Raw genomic sequence first — 22,163 nt, 5'->3', positions numbered from 1 at the left:
AGTTACCCTGAAACCCCACAATGAATATTAGCTTCACAACACTTACGGAAACCTGTCCATTGATGATCACTTCCTCAGAAAATCGAACTTTAACTGGATTGGACTTCAATCTTGCCTTTTTTGCTGCACTAATAAACGCTGATTTGGGTGACTTAAGCAAAAAAGAGACAACATAAAACATTAAATGTGTAATCAATTGAATAGTTAATAAAACAAATTAAAATAATTTGTAAATGATATATACAGCGCAAATTGTAAAATAATAATTGTAACAAATATAAAGATATATAGCATATATATATATACATATATATATATATATCTTATATATACACATATATCTCACAGAAAACACTTTTAACATCTTTGACAGCTGGCTTTGCCAGGAAGAGATCTAATTATATGCTCTTTTCATCTGTAGCTCTCCTACATGGAATATCTACGGTAATAATCAAATTAATGGCCATATGTGTGATATACAGTATAGATGTATGGGATCTACCACAGCAACAGCTGCTTCTTGTTAGCAACTCTTCAACTTTACAGAGCATGGGTGGGCAATTAAATTTCCAAAGGGGCCACATGTGCAGGGCAGAACCAATCAGCTGAACTTAAAGAGGTGGTCTGAAGCCAAAGCAGAATTTCATACTAAATATATATCTATCTAACTTAATAATATGTCTCTAATAACATTAAAAATTCTCTGTTACCTCTCTTCAGACTTCCTGTCCACTTTTTTTTTAACTTCCAATGACATTTTGATTGAGATTCACAAGTGCATGCTGGGATACTCAAATGGAATTTCTTTAGGGGGCAAAGAGCTGTGGTTACTGCCATAGCTGCTGTCTCCACCCTGAAACAAATTATCAGCTGTGACAGCCATTTCATCTGTTTCAGATGGATTGGATAGTCCTTTCTCTAGAGAAAATCTGATGCATGCTCAGTATGAGCTCCCTGCGCTATATTCCTTTGAATGCACAGTGACAGTGCACTCCCTTGCCAGCTCTAAAGAGAAGTGATGAGACAGCAAGAGAGTGCACTGTCACTGCCAATTGTAAGGAGACAACGTGGCAAGCAGCCACTGCCCTAGCCCCCTGATGACGTCCCATGTGAATATCCCAGGATGCACTGGGGATTCTCAAAGCATCATCTGAAGAAAACAACAACAAAAAAAAGCAGACAGGAAGTTAGAGTAGAGAAGGAACAGTGTGGAATTTTTAATTGAAGTATGTTAGAAAAGTGATTTGATTATTGAATTAAGTAGACAATTAGGGTTCGCTCACATGAGCGTTTAACACAGGCAAATTTTATGAAAGGTTTTATCTCATAGCATTCGGACCAGTGTTATTCTATGGGGTAGCTCAGATCTGAGATTTTTTTTCTCATACATATTTGGAATGAGAGAACAATCGCAACATGATGTGAGTGCATCCAATATTTCGATCGCACTCACCCATTCAAGTCAGTGAGTGTGTGTGAAACAATGGATTGCACTCGGATGTCATCCGAACTTGCAATGGAGAAGATGGAGAAATTAATTTCTCCATCTTGCCTGCAACTGTGCTGCGATTCTCTTATGCAAGAGAATCACAGGTAATTGGATCACACTAAGATGACACTCGGTTCATCTAAGTATCAGTAGCATAATTGGACCAATTCTCTCGCATGAGAGGACATATGCACGTTTAACAAAAAGCTGTTGATTACATGGTTTTAAATAGCTGTTACCGAGAAGGTCAAATTTACATAAGCGTGTAAAGTAATCATATAATTTTTAGTCAGAAAAGCAGACAATTTTTATCTGTATTGTCATCCGACAGTCCAGTCATTTTTATACATCAGAAGTGATTAAAATTACAAGTCCAAATGCAGCTTCTGATGTTAGCAATGGAAACGTATCCGTATAAATCGGATGCTATATGGATGATTACATTTTTTTCACACACCTATAGACTTCAGAAGTCGAGAATGGTACGTGCTGTGATCTTTTTCACGCAGATATTTGGTCTGTAGTAAACTGTAATATGAATAACTCATAACATTGGCCCTGGTGCTGTCCGTGTGAGGTCAGATTTTTGTTTCCATGGACAGTACTTGGACCAAAAATATAGTCGAGTGAATGACAAGCCTATAACCTGCAGTAACCACCGATTGACCAAACCGCTGCATGACCAGCTCTACCCTCGCCTACTGTATTCTCACCCATCCCTTGTAGATTGTGAACCTTCGCGGGCAGGGTCCTCACTCCTCCTGTACCAGTTATGACTTGTATTGTTTAAGATTATTGTACCTGTTTTTATGATGTATACCCCTCCTCGCGTGTAAAGCGCCATGGAATAAATGGCGCTATAACAATAAGTAATAATAATGTAAACTGATTCAATAAGCTTTATTGTAACAATTATTAACAAAAGATCAAGCAATAAATAAATTGGGAAAACAATTGTATGCCCAACCCTGTCCCTCATGCAAAGAACCACATCACATGTGGGGCAAGAGGTGACAGACAAGGGGTGAGAAATCTTTATTGCAGTCTATAGAGTAGATGAGATAAGCCACAAATCATAGAAGGGAGCACCCTGAGGGCTCAACCCTTACATTTCCTGCATAGGACATACAACACAGCACAAAAACACACAAGCTCAGTGCAAATGGGGTAGTAAGGAATAACCATCACGAACAAAGGTGAAAGGGCAGCTGAGGTGGGGGGTGGTACGTGGCGTGGCAGTAGAAGAGAACTGATGACCAGGTCTGCTATAGAGGAATACAGAATAGGGGATCCCCTTCTATGACATCCATATACCTTTGGAAGGACGTAGATCTGGGTATTTATTCTGACGGAATATAGGCTGAACTGGATGGACAAACGTTTTTTTTTGGCCTTGCTAACTATGTTACTATGTTACATATTAGCAAATATTATTGCAATGAACCTTAAAGGTAAAACATTATTTCTTCTTATACTTACAGGGTATGGTTGCACAACTGTAAGAAGTATTGATTCTTTGCAGCTTCTGTAAGAAAACAAGCAAGCACACAAAATGTTATATATCAATTGTGATTATAAAATAAAATTTGAAAAGATTAGAAATGAAGCCTGTAAATACATTGTGTAATTTTGTACAGCAACAGTATTGAAAGATAAAATATCCAATAACAATTTGTTGATACTAGATCCCAACAAGAGAGGGTGTGAATAATAAATGGACAGCGTAATGGAAAAAGAAGGAACAGCCCTTAAAACAAATAAAGTTGAGGCAGGGAGGCATTCAACGCTAGATAGCTCAGTATGGTCATCAGACTAATGTCTCAGGATTCTGAGCCGTAAGTCTGGTTGCCAGTCATTATTAGCCTTTATGTGGGTTCCATACAGGCTACCCTACAGGCTGTAATCTCTCTTCCTTTGATATCCAGCGTGACTCTTGAGGCATTTTTCGGCAGGCTATATAGCCACCTGTATTTACTCTCTATCCCAGTGTACGTTACTGATGAAGGTCCCCTTGTGTGACCGAAACGTTGACTGTCTTGGGATATAATAAATTATTATCCATTTCTTCTTACCACAAAGTTGATTGCCGGGTTTTGTATTACTTATGAACTCGTAATGACCTGGAGAATAATAATGACAGGTCAGTTTTAGCATTTAGTCAACCTAGCAAAAATGCCAAGCAAAAAACTAGAATGGGATTGCACTTTTTTTGCAAAATCACAGCACTTGGAATTTTTTTCCTGTTTTTTTAGTACATGACATGCTAAAACCAATGATGTTGTTCAAAAGTACAACTCGTCCTGCAAAGAATAAGCCAAGACCTCACATGGCCATATTGACAGAAAAATAAAAAAGTTATGGCTCTGGGAAAAAGGGGAGCAAAAAACGAAAAAAATCAAAATACCCTGGGTGATGAAGGGGTTAAAAACATGTGTTTTCTGTTGAATCTGTAGAAAAGGGTCCAATTGCATGATCAATGGGTGTCTCAGGATCCAGACCTCCACCGATCTGCAGGAAATTCATGTGTCTGCTAAATATTAAATGTCAAGAAGAAAAGGAAGTTAGTGGTTACTCTTTAAGGCTGGAGTCACACTCAGCGTAAGACAATACGGTCCGTATATTACAGCCGTAATACGCTGAAAAGTCCCCAAAATAGTGGTCCGTAGCTCCTCCGTAGGCAGGGTGTGTCAGCGTATTTTGCTCATGGCATCTTCCGTATGTAATCCGTATGGCATCCGTACTGGGTGTTTTTCTCGCAGGCTTGCAAAACCGACATACGGCTATACAAGGGATCCATGTGTAAAAAAAATAAAATATATATATATATATATATATATATATATATATATATATATATATATATATATACAGTATATATGTTTATGTCAGTAGACACATATATGTATATATATTATTACTTCATACAGCGCTAGATAGCTTTAAAGCCGGTAATTCAATTGCCGGCTTTTGCTATCTCCTTCCTAAACCCGACATGATATGAGACATGGTTTACATACAGTAAACCGTCTCATATCCCCATTTTTTTTGCATATTCCACACTACTAATGTTAGTAGTGTGTATATGCAAAATTTGGCCGTTCTAGCTATTAAATTAAAGGGTTAAATGGCGGAAAAAATTGGCGTTGGCTCCCGCGCAATTTTCTCCACCAGAGTAGTAAAGCCAGTGACTGAGGGCAGATATTAATAACCTGGAGAGGGTCCACGGTTATTGGCCCCCCCTGGCTAAAAACACCTGCCCCCAGCCACCCCAGAAAAGGCACATCTGGAAGATGCGCCTATTCTGGCACTTGGCCACTGTCTTCCCATTCCCGTGTAGCGGTGGGATATGGGGTAATGAAGGGTTAATGCCACCTTGCTATTGTAAGGTGAAATTAAGCCAAATTAATAATGGAGAGGCGTCAATTATGACAAGTATCCATTATTAATCCAATAGTAGTAAAGGGTTAAAAAAAACACAAACACATTATTAAAAATTATTTTAATGAAAAAATCACAAAGGTTGTTGTAATATTTTATTCTACGCTCAATCCACTCACTGAAGACCCTCGATCTGTAACAAAAAAAAATAATAAACCAACAATATCCATACCTTCCGAAGATCTGTAACGTCCAACGATGTAAATCCATCTGAAGGGGTTAAAATATTTTGCAGCCACGAGCTCTGCTAATGCAGCGTTGTTCGTGGCTGCAAAACCCCGGGGGAATGAAGGTAAAGTAGGTCAATGACCTATATTTACCTTCATTTGCGGTGAGGCGTCCTCTGCTGGTTGTCCATAGATCGTGGGAACTTTCCTAGAAAGCTCCCAGGCTCGAGTTCATATGAGGACAACCAGCAGAGGGCACCTCACCGCAAATGAAGGTAAATATAGGTCATTGACCTACATTACCTTCATTCTCCGGGGTTTTGCAGCAAGGAGCAGCGCTGCATTAGCAGAGCTCCTGGCTGCAAAATATTTCAACCCCTTCAGATGCATTTACATCGTGGAATGTTACAGATCTTCGGAAGGTATGTATATTGTTGGTTTATTATTTTTACTTTGTTACAGAGCGGGGGTCTTCAGAAGGATTGAGCGTAGAATAAATTATTACAACAACCTTTTTTTTTTTTCATTAAAATAATTTATAATAATGTGTTTGTGTTTTTTTTTAACCCTTTACTAGTATTGTATTAATAATGGATAGGTGTCATAATTGACGCCTCTCCATTATTAATTTGGCTTAATGTCACCTTACAATAGCAAGGTGGCATTAACCCTTCATTACCCCATATCCCACCGCTACACGGGAATGGGAAGAGAGTGGCCAAGTGCCAGAATAGGCGCATCTTCCAGATGTGCCTTTTCTGGGGTGGCTGGGGGCAGATGTTTTTAGCCAGGGGGGGGCCAATAACCATGGACCCTCTCCAGGCTATTAATATCTGCCCTCAGTCACTGGCTTTACTACTCTGGCGGAGAAAATTGCACGGGAGCCCACGCCAATTTTTTCCGCCATTTAACTCTTTAATTTAATAGCTAGAACGGCCAAATTTTGCATATACACACTACTAACATTAGTAGTGTGGAATATGCAAAAAAAATGGGGATATGAGACGGTTTACTGTATGTAAACCATGTCTCACATCATGTCGGGTTTAGGAAGGAGATAGCAAAAGCCGGCAATTGAATTACCGGCTTTAAAGCTATCTAGCGCTGTATGAAGTAATAATATATATACATATATGTGTCTCACTGACATATATATATATACCTATTCTATGTGTACACATTTATTCTACCTATTCTACTGGAAGCTGTCAGTGTGATTTTACTGTACACCGCACTGAATTGCCGGCTTTTCTCTCTAACACCGCTGCGTATTTCTCACAAGTCACACTGCTGGTCCGTGTGTAATCCGAATTTTTGGGGCTTCCATAGACTTTCATTGGCGTTTTTTTTGCGCAATACGGTGACAAACGCAGCATGCTGCAATTTTCTACGGCCGTAGAAAGCCGTATAATACTGATCAGTAAAATACGGCAGATAGGAGCAGGGGCATAGAGAATAATTGTGTCGTTTGTTTGGCGAGTTTTACGGACGTATTTTCTGCGCTCTTACGTCCGTAAAACTCGCTAGTGTGACTCCACCCTAATATAGTTTGGACAGCAAACAAGAAACCATTTTTTGTTAAGTAAGGTTCTCTGTAACAATTGAATATTGGAAAGGAAAAGTAAAAAAAAAATCACACACTCGTTATTATAATTATCCTTAGCACATATTTTACATTTAGAGAAATCTTTCAGTTATATTGCTCCCCAATTTAGTGACATATTGTACCTGTCTTTTGAACCAAATAATCAGCAAGACACATTCATAAGATACTTTAATTTTAAGAAAAGTATTAGATCTGAATATGCCATGGGCATATTGTCTAAGCTAAGTAAATCTTCTTTCTTTCTTCAATGTATTTCATTAATGTGAAAATTATGGAACACAGGTATTTTAGCAATGAGTTGTGTTGCTAATGTAGCCTGAAATACAAAGGCAAAAGAATTCTGTTATAAAAGAACTTCTTGTGACGCACCTAGAGAGACATACTAAAAATATTAATGGCAATTGAATGTGTTTTAAAAAAGAGAATATATAGTGTAGAACTTAGAACTTCAAACTATATATATATATATATATATATATATATATATATATATATATATATATATATATATATATATATATATATATATATATATCTATAATATAACGGTGGGAGCGTCACTCTGTCCGAAGCCTTTATAGACTGCACAAGCGCGATGCACCTGCGCAGCCAGGACCCCACAGACAGAGTGATGCAGCCGGGGACCCGCACAACAACTTCCTTATCCTCCCCCAATATACCGGCCATGGGGGCTTCGTGCTCCTCTGCATACCCGCAACATACCGGTCATGGGGGGCTCCTCACACCCCTGTATCCCACCCAATATGGGGCTCCGTACTCTGCAGCTCCAGGACCTTCGATGATGTCACCACCGTGTGATGAGTGTGGGTGGAGTCAGCCCTCCGCTGTGCTGGGTTCAAAGGTGCTGTATCTTATATAGCCACACTCAGGCTGTAAGTATAGCCGCCCTCAGGCAGCACAAGCAGGCACGCTCCGCACAGCCGCCCTCAGGCAGCACAGGCAGGAACGCTCCGCACAGCCGCCCTCAGGCAGCACAGGCAGGCATGCTCCACTCAGCCGCCCTCAGGCGGCACAGGCAGGCACGCTCCGCACAGCCGCCCTCAGGCGGCACAGGTAGGCACGCTCCGCACAGCCGCCCTCAGGCAGCACAGGCAGGCACGCTCCGCACAGCCGCCCTCAGGCAGCACAGGCAGGCAAGCTCTGCACAGCCGCCCTCAGGCAGCACAGGCAGGCACGCTCCGCACAGCCGCCCTCAGGCAGCACAGGCAGGCACGCTCCGCACAGCCGCCCTCAGGCAGCACAGGCAGGCACGCTCCGCACAGCCGCACTCAGGCAGCACAGGCAGGCACGCTCCGCACAGCCACACTCAGGCAGCACAGGTAGGCACGCTCCGCACAGCCGCACTCAGGCAGCACAGGCAGGCAAGCTCCGCACAGGCGCACTCAGGCAGCACAGGCAGGCACGCTCCGCACAGCCGCACTCAGGCAGCACAGACAGGCACACTCCGCACAGCCGCACTCAGGCAGCACAGGCAGGCACGCTCCGCACAGCCACACTCAGGCAGCACAGGCAGGCACGCTCTGCACAGCCGCCCTCAGGCAGCACAGGCAGGCACGCTCCGCACAGCCGCCCTCAGGCAGCACAGGCAGGCACGCTCCGCACAGCCGCACTCAGGCAGCACAGGCAGGCACGCTCCGCACAGCCACACTCAGGCAGCACAGGTAGGCACGCTCCGCACAGCCGCACTCAGGCAGCACAGGCAGGCAAGCTCCGCACAGGCGCACTCAGGCAGCACAGGCAGGCACGCTCCGCACAGCCGCACTCAGGCAGCACAGACAGGCACACTCCGCACAGCCGCACTCAGGCAGCACAGGCAGGCACGCTCCGCACAGCCACACTCAGGCAGCACAGGCAGGCACGCTCCGCACAGCCGCACTCAGGCAGCACAGGCTCACTCAGGCAGCACGGCGCACTCAGGCGGCATAGGCGCACTCAGGCGGCACAGGCGCACTCAGGCGGCACAGGCGCGCTCAGGCGGCACAGGCGCGCTCAGGCGGCATCGGCGCCCTCAGGCGGCACATGCGTACTCAGGCGCACAGGCACACTCAGGCAATACAGGAACGCTCAGTATAGCTGCACTCAGGCAGTACAGCCATGCTCAGTACAGCCGCACTCAGTATAGCCGCACTCATGCAGTGCAGGCATGCTCATTATAGCCGCACTCACGCAGCACAGCCGCACTCAGGCTGTAGAGCAGGAGAGAGAGAGATGGGAGCAGAACATGACAGAATGGGGGCGCAGAATGGGATCAGCACATGACAGAATGGGGGTGCAGGATGGGTGCAGCACATGACAGAATGGGGGTGCAGGATGGGTGCAGCACATGACAGAATGGGGGCGCAGGATGGGTGCAGCACATGACAGAATGGGGACGCAGGATGGGTGCAGCACATGACAGGATGAGGCGCAGGATGAGAGCAGCACATTACAGAATGGGGTGCAGGGTGGGAGCAGCACATGACAGAATGGAGGCACCGGGTGGGAGCAGCACATGACAGGATGGGGTCCAGGATGGGACCACCACATGACAGGATGGGGGCGCAGGATGAGAGCACTACATGACAGGATGGGGGTGCTGGATGGGAGCACATGACAGGATGAGGGCACCAGAAGAGTAGCACATGACAAGATAGAGGTGCAAAAAACAGGATGAGGGTGCAGGATGGGGGCTGCACATGACAGGAAGGGGGCGCATGATGGGAGCAGCACATACCAGAATGGAGACCATATACCAATATAAATGCTCGCCACCCGGGCGTAGAATGGGTTTAATAGCTAGTATATATATATATATATATATATATATATTCATAATAAATCTGGCATTACATTAATATTAGCAAAAAAAACATACACTGATTTGTTTGTCCCCTGTGCTATACTATAACTTTCAAGTCCACAGGTTTGTAACGATGTTGTTACCACATTGTTAATATGCTATATTACTAGCACGTTTGAAATTGGTCCATTAATACAATTTTTAAACACTATAAGAGGATTTTAGGCTATTGCTATATACTTATATACACTGGTTATCTACATTGTGGGCACAATTATTAGGCAAGTGAGTGTTATCAACATTTCATTTTGATGCATATTTTCCAACTCTAAGCTGTGTAAACTTGAATGCTTATTGGTTTGAAGAATATCAGGTGATGTGGATTTGTGTAGTGAGAAAGGATATGGCCTAAGAATATCAACACAACTTATCAAGATGTGCTGAAATATTAAGGTACCGTCACACTAAGCGACGCTGCAGCGATACCGACAACGATCCGGATCGCTGCAGCGTCGCTGTTTGGTCGCTGGAGAGCTGTCACACAGATAGCTCTCCAGCGACCAACGATCCTGAGGTCCCCGGTAACCAGGGTAAACATCGGGTTACTAAGCGCAGGGCCGCGCTTAGTAACCCGATGTTTACCCTGGTTACCATCGTTAAAGTAAAAAAAAAACCACTACATACTTACCTACCGCTGTCTGTCCCCGGCGCTGTGCTTCTCTGCTCTGGCTGTGAGCGCCGGGCAGCCGGAAAGCAGAGCGGTGACGTCACCGCTCTGCTTTCCGGCCGCTGTGCTCACAGCCAGAGCAGAGAAGCACAGCGCCGGGGACAGACAGCGGTAGGTAAGTATGTAGTGGTTGTTTTTTTTACTTTAACGATGGTAACCAGGGTAAACATCGGGTTACTAAGCGCGGCCCTGCGCTTAGTAACCCGATGTTTACCCTGGTTACCAGCGAAGACATCGCTGATTCGGCGTCACACACGCCGATTCAGCGATGTCAGCGGGAGATTCAGCGACGAAACAAAGTTCTGGACTTTCTTCCCCGACCAGCGATATCACAGCAGGGGCCTGATCGCTGCTGCCTGTCACACTGGACGATATCGCTAGCCAGGACGCTGCAACGTCACGGATCGCTAGCGATATTGTCTAGTGTGACGGTACCTTTAAGAACTTGTTTTCCTTAAGAAAAATTGGGCAAAGAAAGATATTTTACTGATTCTGAAACATCAGAAATTGTTACAAGTCCTACACAGGGATGCAGAACTCTTGATGTGGCTAAGATTTTGGGGTGTGATGACAGAACCATCAAAAGTTTTGTTGCAATTAGTCAATGAGGTCATAAAAACATGTTAACATGTTGAGAAAAAAAATGCATGTTAATTGCAAAAGATTTTATAAGAATCAAACGTGAAGCGACCATTGAGTGCTGTCATATTCCAGAACAGCAACCTCCATGGAGTGCTCAAAAGTAGCGTGCTCAGTGCTCAGAGCGATGACCATGGTAAGGAAGGCTATATTTAATCAACACTAAACAATAAACATAAGTTGAAATGTAAAGACTGGGCCAAGAAATATCTGAAAACAGATTTTTCAAAGGCTTTATGGACCGATGAGATGAGAGTGACACTTGATGGACCAGATGTATGTGACTGTGGCTGGGTCAGTAACAGGCAACAGATATCCACTTCGACTCAGACACCAGCTAGATGAACATGAGGTACCACTATGTGCTAGTATTATTACAGATGACCTTTTCAGGTTGCAAATGGACTCAAAATCAACTCCCAAACCTACTGCCAGTTTTTAAAACACACTTTTTACAAGCAGTGGTACAGGAAAAAGTCTGCTTCTTTCAAGAAAACAATGAATTTTTTTTAATAGGACAGTGCACCATTACAGTCATCAAAGTACTCCACAGTTTGGCTATTCAGTAAAGACCTTAAAAGTGAAAGAATAATGATATGGCTCTGTGGGAAAAGAGGATCCATTTTGTCTTCTCAGTCTCCATTTTATGCTCTAAATCTATCACGCAGCACTTTTAGACAGAACCCACACCTACACATTCCAAGTCCCTGGGATTCTGGATCAAACCAGAAATTTAGACACAAAAAGGCATGAAGTCCTTTTCTGTTCAGGGGATTAAATAAACCCCACCTGCATTTTGTTAAAGTGGAATTGTATGCTGGACACTACATGTGTGCATGTACCGTATTGATTCTCTGAGCTACTTCATCACATCACCTTTAATCTGCCCTTGCACATCAACTCTGAGCCCATTACACGCACAGGTTTTTCCTCACCTGACCTACAGTTGTGTCCAAAAGTATTGACACCCCTGCAATTCTGTCAGATAATACTCAGTTTCTTACTGAAAATGATTGCAGTTACAAATTCTTTGGTATTATCTTCATTTAATTTGTCTTAAATGAAAAAAACACAAAAGAGAATGAAGCAAAAAGCAAAACATTGATCATTTCACACAAAATTTCAAAAATGGGCCAGACAAAAGTATTGGCACCCTCAGCCTAATACTTGGTTGCACAACCTTTAGCCAAAATAACTGCGACCAACCGCTTCAGGTAACCATCAATGAGTTTCTTACAATGCTCTGCTGGAATTTTAGACAATTCTTCTTTGGCAAACTGTTCCAGGTCCCTGATATTTGAAGAGTGCCTTCTCCAAACTGCCATTTTTAGATCTCTCCACAGGTGTTCTATGGGATTCTGGACTCATTGCTGGCCACCTCAGAAGTCTCCAGTGCTTTCTCTCCAACCATTTTCTAAAGCTTTTTGAAGTGTGTTTTGGGTCATTGTCCTGCTGGAAGACCCATGACCACTGAGGGAGACCCAGCTTTCTCACACTGGGCCCTACATTATGCTGCAAAATTTGTTGGTAGTCTTCAGACTTCATAATACCATGCACACAGTCACGCAGTACAGTGCCAGAGGCTGCAAAGCAACCCCAAAACATCAGGGAACCTCCGCCATGTTTGACTGTAGGGATAGTCTTCTTTTCTTTGAATGCCTCTTTTTTTTCTCCTGTAAACTCTATGTTGATGCCTTTGCCCAAAAAGCTCTACTTTTGTCTCATTTGACCAGAGAACATTCTTCCAAAACGTTTTAGGCTTTTTCAGGTAAGTTTTGGCAAACTCCAGCCTGGCTTTTTTATGTCTCGGGGTAAGATGTGGAGTCTTCCTGGGTCTCCTACCATACAGTCCCTTTTCTGTTGTGAATTCTGTGGCTGAGTTCACTTCTGTGGTCACAAGTGGTATTGCAGTCTCTGGGCTTCCTCCCTCAGGTGTTTTGGTGAGCTCGTTGGCTGCCTTGCTATTTAGCTCCACCTGAGTCTGTCTTCCTTGCTCCTTGTCAATGTTCCAGTGTTGGATCTGAGCTACTGCATCTTTCCTTGGGCCTGCTGCTCTGCTAGATAAGTGCTTCTAGTTTGTTTTCTGTTTTTTCTGTCCAGCTTGCTATTAACTTTTGCTGGAAGCTCTGAGAAGCAAAGGGGTGCACCGCCGTGCTGTTAGTTCGGCACGGTGGGTCTTTTTGCCCCTTTGCGTGGTTTTCGTTTTAGGGTTTTTTGTAGACTGCATAGTTCTCTTTGCTATCCTCGCTCTGTCTAGAATATCGGGCCTCACTTTGCTGAATCTATTTCATTCCTACGTTTGTCTTTTCATCTTGCTAACAGTCATTATATGTGGGGGGCTGCCTATTCCTTTGGGGTATTTCTCTGAGGTAAGTCAGGCTTGTATTTCTATCTTCAGGCTAGTCAGCTCCTCAGGCAGTGCCGAGTTGCATAGGTAGTTGATAGGCGCAATCCACTGCTGCTTATAGTTGTGTGAGGATAGATCAGGTACTGCAGTCTACAGAGATTCCACGTCTCAGAGCTCGTCCTATTGTTTTTGGTTATTGCCAGATCTCTGTATGTGCGCTGATTACTGCACGCTGTGTTGCCTGATTGCCAGCCATAACAGTACAAGGAGCCCTTCAATGATTTCCAATAGAGGGAAAAAAGAAATCCTGACATCATTTTTTTTTCTTAGCTCTGTCTTCAGTCTTTTTTTTCCCCTAGACATTAGAGTGCTTCAGGACACAGCTGTGGACATGGATATTCAGGCTCTGTGCTCCTCAATGGATAATCTCGTTGTAAATGTACAAAAGATTCAAGATACTATTGATCAGAAATCGATGCTAGAACCAAGAATTCCGATTCCTGATTTGTTTTTTGGTGACAGAACTAAGTTCCTGAGCTTCAGAAATAATTGTAAGCTATTTTTGGCCTTGAAACCTCATTCTTCTGGTAATCCTATTCAACAGGTTTTGATTATTATTTCTTTTTTGCGCGGCGACCCACAGGACTGGGCGTTTTCTCTTGCACCAGGAGATTCTGCATTGAGTAATGTTGATGCATTTTTCCAGGCGCTGGGATTGCTTTACGATGAGCCTAATTCAGTGGATCAAGCTGAGAAAAATCTGCTGGCTTTATGCCAGGGTCAGGATGATGTAGAAGTATATTGTCAGAAATTTAGGAAATGGTCAGTACTCACTCTGTGGAATGAATCTGCACTAGCGGCTTTGTTTAGAAAGGGTCTCTCTGAAGCTCTTAAGGATGTAATGGTGGGATTTCCTATGCCTGCTGGTTTGAATGAGTCTATGTCCTTGGCCATTCAGATCGGTCGTCGCTTGCGCGAGCGTAAATCTGTGCACCATCTGGCGGTATTGTCTGAGAGTAAGCCTGAGCCTATGCAGTGCGACAGGACTATGACTAAAGTAGAACGGCACGAACACAGACGTCTGAACAGACTGTGTTTCTATTGTGGTGATTCTACTCATGCTATTTCTAATTGTCCTAAACGCACTAGGCGGTTCGATAGCTCTGCCGTTATTGGTACTGTACAGTCCAAATTCCTTTTGTCCATTACCTTAATGTGCTCTTTGTCATCATATTCTGTCATGGCGTTTGTGGATTCAGGCGCTGCCCTGAATCTGATGGATTTGGATTATGCTAAACGTTGTGGATTTTTCTTGGAGCCTTTGCGGTGTCCTATTCCGTTGAGAGGAATTGATGCTACACCTTTGGCCAAGAATAAGCCTCAGTACTGGGCCCAGCTGACCATGTGCATGGCTCCTGCACATCAGGAAGTTATTCGCTTTTTGGTACTGCATAATTTGCATGATGTGGTCGTGTTGGGGTTGCCATGGCTACAAACCCATAATCCAGTATTGGATTGGAACTCTATGTCGGTAACCAGCTGGGGTTGTCAGGGAGTACATGGTGATGTTCCATTTTTGTCTATTTCGTCATCCATTCCTTCTGACATCCCAGAGTTCTTGTCGGACTTTCAGGATGTATTTGAAGAGTCCAAGTCTGATGCCCTACCTCCGCATAGGAATTGTGATTGTGCTATCGATTTGATTCCTGGTAGTAAATTCCCTAAGGGTCGTTTATTTAATTTGTCCTTACCTGAACACACCGCTATGCGCAGTTATGTGAAGGAGTCCCTGGAGAAGGGACATATTCGCCCATCGTCGTCACCATTGGGAGCAGGGTTCTTTTTTGTAGCCAAGAAGGATGGTTCGCTAAGACCGTGTATTGATTACCGCCTTCTTAATAAGATCACTGTTAAGTTTCAGTATCCCTTGCCATTGATTTCTGACTTGTTTGCTCGGAATAAGGGGGCTAGTTGGTTTACTAAGATTGATCTTCGTGGTGCGTATAATCTGGTGAGAATCAGGCAGGGAGATGAATGGAAAACGGCATTTAATACGCCCGAGGGTCATTTTGAGTATCTGGTGATGCCGTTCGGACTTGCCAATGCTCCATCTGTTTTTCAGTCTTTTATGCATGACATTTTCCGTGAGTATCTGGATAAATTCTTGATTGTTTACTTGGATGACATTTTGATCTTCTCAGATGATTGGGAGTCTCATGTGAAGCAAGTCAGAATGGTTTTCCAGGTACTGCATGCTAATTCCTTGTTCGTGAAGGGATCAAAGTGTCTCTTCGGTGTGCAGAAAGTTTCATTTTTGGGGTTCATCTTTTCCCCTTCTACTATCGAGATGGATCCGGTTAAGGTTCAGGCCATCCAGGATTGGACTCAGCCGACATCTCTAAAAAGTCTGCAGAAATTCCTGGGCTTTGCTAATTTTTATCGTCGCTTCATCTGTAATTTTTCTAGCATTGCCAGACCATTGACCGATTTGACCAAGAAGGGTGCTGATTTGGTTAATTGGTCTTCTGCTGCCGTGGAAGCTTTTCAGGAGTTGAAGCGTCGTTTTTGCTGTGCCCCTGTGTTGTGTCAACCTGATGTTTCTCTTCCGTTCCAGGTCGAGGTTGATGCTTCTGAGATTGGTGCAGGGGCGGTTTTGTCACAGAGAGGTTCTGGTTGCTCAGTGTTCAAACCATGTGCTTTCTTTTCCAGGAAATTTTCTGCTGCTGAGCGTAATTATGATGTGGGCAACCGAGAGTTGCTGGCCATGAAGTGGGCATTCGAGGAGTGGCGTCATTGGCTTGAGGGTGCTAAGCATCGCGTGGTGGTTTTGACTGATCATAAGAACCTTACTTATCTTGAGTCTGCCAAGCGCTTGAATCCTAGACAGGCCCGTTGGTCGTTATTTTTTGCTCGTTTTGATTTTGTGATTTCATACCTTCCGGGCTCTAAAAATGTGAAGGCGGATGCTCTGTCTAGGAGTTTTGTGCCCGACTCTCCGGGGTTATCTGAGCCGGCGAGTATCCTCAAGGAAGGAGTCATTGTGTCTGCCATCTCCCCTGATTTGCGGAGAGTGTTGCAGAAATTTCAGGCTAATAAACCTGATCGTTGTCCGGCCGAGAAACTGTTCGTCCCTGATAGGTGGACTAGTAAAGTTATCTCTGAACTTCATTGTTCGGTGCTGGCCGGTCATCCAGGAATCTTTGGTACCAGGGAGTTGGTTGCTAGATCCTTCTGGTGGCCATCTCTGTCGCGGGATGTGCGTGCTTTTGTGCAGTCCTGTGGAATTTGTGCTAGGGCTAAGCCCTGCTGTTCACGTGCCAGTGGGTTGCTTTTGCCCTTGCCGGTCCCGAAGAGGCCTTGGACACATATTTCGATGGATTTCATTTCTGACCTTCCCGTTTCTGCAAAAATGTCGGTCATTTGGGTGGTCTGTGATCGCTTTTCTAAAATGGTCCATCTGGTGCCCTTGGTTAAATTGCCTTCCTCCTCTGATTTGGTGCCTTTGTTCTTCCAGCATGTGGTTCGTTTACATGGCATTCCTGAGAATATTGTTTCTGACAGAGGTTCCCAGTTTGTCTCGAGGTTCTGGCGAGCCTTTTGTGGTAGGATGGGCATTGACCTATCTTTTTCCTCGGCCTTCCATCCTCAGACTAATGGCCAGACCGAACGAACCAATCAGACCTTGGAAACATATCTGAGATGTTTTGTTTCCGCTGACCAGGATGATTGGGTGTCATTTTTGCCGTTGGCTGAGTTCGCCCTTAATAATCGGGCCAGCTCGGCTACCTTGGTCTCTCCATTTTTCTGCAATTCTGGGTTCCATCCTCGTTTCTCTTCAGGACAGGTTGAGTCTTCGGACTGTCCTGGTGTGGATTATGTGGTGGACAGGTTGCAGCAGATCTGGACTCAGGTAGTGGACAATTTGACCTTGTCCCAGGAGAAGGCTCAGCTTTTCGCTAATCGCAGACGCCGTGTGGGACCCCGACTTCGTGTTGGGGATCTGGTTTGGTTATCTTCTCGTCATATACCTATGAAGGTTTCCTCTCCTAAATTTAAACCTCGTTTTATTGGTCCGTATAGGATTTCTGAGATTCTCAATCCGGTGTCTTTTCGTCTGACCCTCCCAGACTCCTTTTCCATACATAATGTATTCCATAGGTCGTTGTTGAGGAGATACGTGGCACCTATGGTTCCATCTGTGGAGCCTCCTGCCCCTGTTTTGGTGGAGGGGGAATTGGAGTATATTGTGGAGAAGATTTTGGATTCTCGTGTCTCTAGACGGAAACTCCAGTATCTGGTCAAATGGAAGGGTTATGCTCAGGAAGATAATTCCTGGGTTTTTGCCTCTGATGTCCATGCCCCAGATCTTGTTCGTGCCTTTCATGTGGCTCATCCTGGTCGGCCTGGGGGTTCTGGTGAGGGTTCGGTGACCCCTCCTCAAGGGGGGGGTACTGTTGTGAATTCTGTGGCTGAGTTCACTTCTGTGGTCACAAGTGGTATTGCAGTCTCTGGGCTTCCTCCCTCAGGTGTTTTGGTGAGCTCGTTGGCTGCCTTGCTATTTAGCTCCACCTGAGTCTGTCTTCCTTGCTCCTTGTCAATGTTCCAGTGTTGGATCTGAGCTACTGCATCTTTCCTTGGGCCTGCTGCTCTGCTAGATAAGTGCTTCTAGTTTGTTTTCTGTTTTTTCTGTCCAGCTTGCTATTAACTTTTGCTGGAAGCTCTGAGAAGCAAAGGGGTGCACCGCCGTGCTGTTAGTTCGGCACGGTGGGTCTTTTTGCCCCTTTGCGTGGTTTTCATTTTAGGGTTTTTTGTAGACTGCATAGTTCTCTTTGCTATCCTCGCTCTGTCTAGAATATCGGGCCTCACTTTGCTGAATCTATTTCATTCCTACGTTTGTCTTTTCATCTTGCTAACAGTCATTATATGTGGGGGGCTGCCTATTCCTTTGGGGTATTTCTCTGAGGTAAGTCAGGCTTGTATTTCTATCTTCAGGCTAGTCAGCTCCTCAGGCAGTGCCGAGTTGCATAGGTAGTTGATAGGCGCAATCCACTGCTGCTTATAGTTGTGTGAGGATAGATCAGGTACTGCAGTCTACAGAGATTCCACGTCTCAGAGCTCGTCCTATTGTTTTTGGTTATTGCCAGATCTCTGTATGTGCGCTGATTACTGCACGCTGTGTTGCCTGATTGCCAGCCATAACACTTTTCATTCAGACGCCAACGGGTAGTAGGAATTGACACTGTTGCACCATCGGACTGCAGGGCAGCTTGAACTTGTTTGGATGTTAGTCGAGGTTCTTTATCCAACATCCGCACAATCTTGTGTTGAAATCTCTTGTCAATTTTTCTTTTCCGTCCACATCTAGGGAGGTTTGCCACAGTGCCTTGGGCTTTAAACTTCTTGATGACACTGCACACGGTAGACACAGGAACATTCAGGTCTTTGGAGATGGACTTGTAGCCTTGAGATTGTTCATGCTTCCTCACAATTTGGTTTCTCAAGTCCTCAGACAGTTCTTTGGTCTTCTTTCTTTTCTCCATGCTCAATGTGGTACACACAATGACACAGGACAGAGTTTGAGTCAACTTCAATCCATGTCAACTGGCTGCAAGTGTGATTTAGTTATTGCCAACACCTGTTAGGTGCCACAGGTAAGTTACAGATGCTGTTAATTACACAAATTAGAGAAGCATCACATGATTTTTCGAACAGTGCCAGTACTTTTGTCCATCCCCTTTTTTATGTTTGGTGTGGAATTATATCCAATTTGGCTTTAGGACAATTCTTTTTGTGTTTTTTCATTTAAGACAAATTAAATGAAGATAATAAGAACAAAGAATTTGTGTTTGCAATCATTTTCAGGAAGAAACTGAGTATTATCTGACAGAATTTCAAGGGGGTCGATACTTTTATCCACAACTGTATACCCTATTGAGAACTTGTGGACCCTTCGTAAATGGGAGATTTACATTGAAAGAAAGCAGTACATTTCTCTGTACATTGAATAGGAGGCTAGGCTAGGGTTGGTGCTGCCCAAAATGTTGATCATCAACACATTAAAAAAAACTGACATACTCCGTGGATGGAAGGCTGATGACTGTTTTGAAAAGAAGGGTGGATGTACTGATCACTGATATTATTTTTTTGAAATGGTAGACATGTATTTCTCTCTGATGGCACCACGGAGAGAGGGAATCCGCCCTGTCGGGACAAGAAATCTACAGGTAAAAAGGCGGTACCTTTCTTCCGCATCAGTTGGTTTCCTGTCACAAGAGAACCATACAGCTCCAGTGTACCTCTGTCTCCGCAGATTCCAGGGCCGGTCAGTTTGGTGCAGGCAGGGGGGTTCTCTGCCTCGACTGGGGTGGTTCCCGAAGTGCCACCGCCGGGGTCAGTGGGCCCTTAAGGGTGTGTGGGGAGAGGTGGCAGAAGATGGAACAGAAGACCAATTCTCCCGGCGCGTGTGTGGCGTCCCTCATGGCTGCGTGTTCCAGAGCTCCGGAACTAGAGGGTGCATGCACGAGATGTCGGCCGCAATGCATTCCTGGGAATCCAGTACTGCGCATGCGCGGAATCCCGATGACGTCAGGCGCACAATGCATTACTGGGAATGCTGTAATGGTAGACAAGCAGCATTCCCTTAATGAAACGGAGGCTAGGGGAGGTCCGGGAGTGGCTTTATAAGTTATTCTGGGCGTCAGGAAGGCGCTTCTCAGTGAGTCGTCATCCCTACCAGGCATTAGCGACCAGGAGCTCCCGGAAGAGCAGGCCCCTTTGGGTCACTCTCCCAGGCAGGATTTCTCTTGGCCAGGCCTTCAGCAGCAGCAGCCACGGCAGCAGCAGCCATGACAGCAGAAGAGATGGACGGTGAAGGATCCTTCCCATACACGCAGCAGCAGCAACTGTTCAGGCTCTCAATGTAATAAGAGTCCTAGCACGGTCGTCAGCGGGAAAGAAAATCCATAAAAAGAGCCATCGCATCCGGTACCCTTCCATTCTCTGCTTTGTGGTAAATGGACTTCTTGAAAGTCACTTTATAATTAGGGCCTATTCCTCTCGTTTTTATACGGGAAGAAATCTGTCAGCAAGACTAAACACAGTATATGTGCACTATGCACAGAGGATCTACCCACTACTTGGGTGAAGAGACTGTGTAAATCTTGTATCCAGCAAAGAGTTTCAGAGGAAGCGCCAACTTCGCTGAAAGTGTTAGGTCCCAAATTAAAAACCAGTTGAAGGATTCCCTTAAATCCTTAAAAAAGACGGGGAAAAGCGTTGCAAAACTAAGTACTTTTCCCCTGTTTCTAAGTCCAGTAGTTCAAAGAGCATGAGTGAGTCAGATTCTGATAATTCTCGTTCTTCTGCTTCGTCATCTTCTTCTGAGGACGGTTGGTGCTGTTTTCCAATAGCGGAAATATATAACTTAATTAAATTAGTTAGATCCACATGGGCCTCGTAGATTCCCGACCAAATAAAACTAAAACTATTCAAGACATAATGTTTAGCGGGCTTGAACAAAAATCCAGAAGATCTTTCCCATTGAACGATAAAGTTCAAGACTTAATTAAAAAAGAATGGAAAAAGCCAGAGAAAAAGGGCCTTCTCACCCCCAAAAGAAAATACCCCTTTGAGGATCCTATGTACTCCTTCTGGGGAAAAGCCCCAAAATTAGATGTGGCTATCGCTAAAGCCTACAAAAAATTTGCACTCCCATTTGAAGACATGGGAACGTTAAAAGACCCCATGGACAAAAAAGCAGACTTTATTTTAAAAGGTGCCTGGGAGGTGGCGGGGGGTGGACTGAAGCCTGCAGTCGTGGCCACTTGTACGGCTAGGGCTTTAATGATATGGCTGGATCAGCTGGAAACACAATTGAAGGAAAAGACCCCTGGAGACACAATTTTAAACACAATCCCTATAATGAGGGGGCGGCAGCCTTTTTGGCAGACACCTCCGCAGATTCGGTCAGACTGGCGACTAGGGCAGGTTCTTTTTCAAACACAGCCAGACGGGCCTTATGGCTTAAAACTTGGTCGGGGAATCTCCAAACTAAATCAAAATTGTGTTCTATCCCCTATGAAGGCGAATTCCTGTTCGGGCCCACCCTGGATGACATATTAGCTAAAGCAGAAGATAAAAATAAATTGTTTCCTAATTTATTTGGGTACTGCTGCAAACGGCCCTTTTGAGGTAGGGAGTTTGGGAACAGGAAGCCTCCCAAAAAATGGGGGGAAAGTTCCCTGGAAGGATGGGGGGATAAAAGGAAGAAAACCAAGGGATTCATGTTTAATAAACCCAGCACCCCCAAAACTCAATCCCAATCAGGGTGTTCCCCAGATGGGGGGAAGGTTAGTTGTCTTTCTCCCAGCCTGGGAAAAGATATCCAAGATCACATGAATTATAAACATAATAAGATCTGGACTAAAACTAAAATTCCTTTACCATCCTCCACCATCTCTCATAGTGACCCCCCAAAGACCCATAAGAGAAGAACAGCTGGCCCTTCAACCGGAAATTCTAGGTCTAGTAGGAAAGAATGTTCTCCAGGAGGATCTTCAGCAAAAAGAAGGCAAGGGATTTTACTCTCTGCTTTTTCTAAGGAAAAAGCCAGATGGGACTTTCAGAACGATTATAAACCTGAAAAAAATTAAACAAATGTTTACATAAAGAGTCCTTCAAGATGGAGACAATAAAATCGGCAGTAAAAATGCTGTTTCCCTCCTGTTTTTTGACAGTGTTAGACCTAAAGGATGCATATTATCATGTCCCCATCCACGAGTGTTACAGAAAATTCCTCAAGGTAGCAGTCATGATTCAGGGGGAGATAAGGCACTTTCAATTTGCAGCCTTTCCATTCGGGTTAGCTATTGCCCCAAGAGTCTTCACCAAAATAATGTCTTCAAAGAGAGATTTGTAGTTAAAGTTCTGCGCTGCCGCTAAGATGAATTTC

General features: G+C 44.5%; 1 protein-coding gene across 2 annotated transcripts in view; it reads right to left on the bottom strand.

Annotated features, from left to right (window-relative positions):
• The window catches only part of FRMPD4 (FERM and PDZ domain containing 4), a 735,397-nt gene that overhangs the window by 148,994 nt on the left and 564,240 nt on the right, over window positions 1-22,163 (bottom strand). For both annotated transcript variants that reach the window (XM_069757665.1, XM_069757666.1), the window contains exons 6-7: window positions 2,969-3,014; window positions 47-151 (exon numbers count right to left, since the gene is read on the bottom strand). In XM_069757665.1, coding sequence (XP_069613766.1) covers window positions 47-151; window positions 2,969-3,014 — 151 coding nt within the window. The remainder of the gene's footprint in view (window positions 1-46; window positions 152-2,968; window positions 3,015-22,163) is intronic.

The sequence above is a fragment of the Ranitomeya imitator genome, chromosome 3, assembly GCF_032444005.1.
Source record: "Ranitomeya imitator isolate aRanImi1 chromosome 3, aRanImi1.pri, whole genome shotgun sequence".
NCBI lineage: Eukaryota > Metazoa > Chordata > Amphibia > Anura > Dendrobatidae > Ranitomeya > Ranitomeya imitator.
Note: the sequence above shows the minus strand (reverse complement) of the source record. Positions and strands in the feature narration are given on the sequence as shown.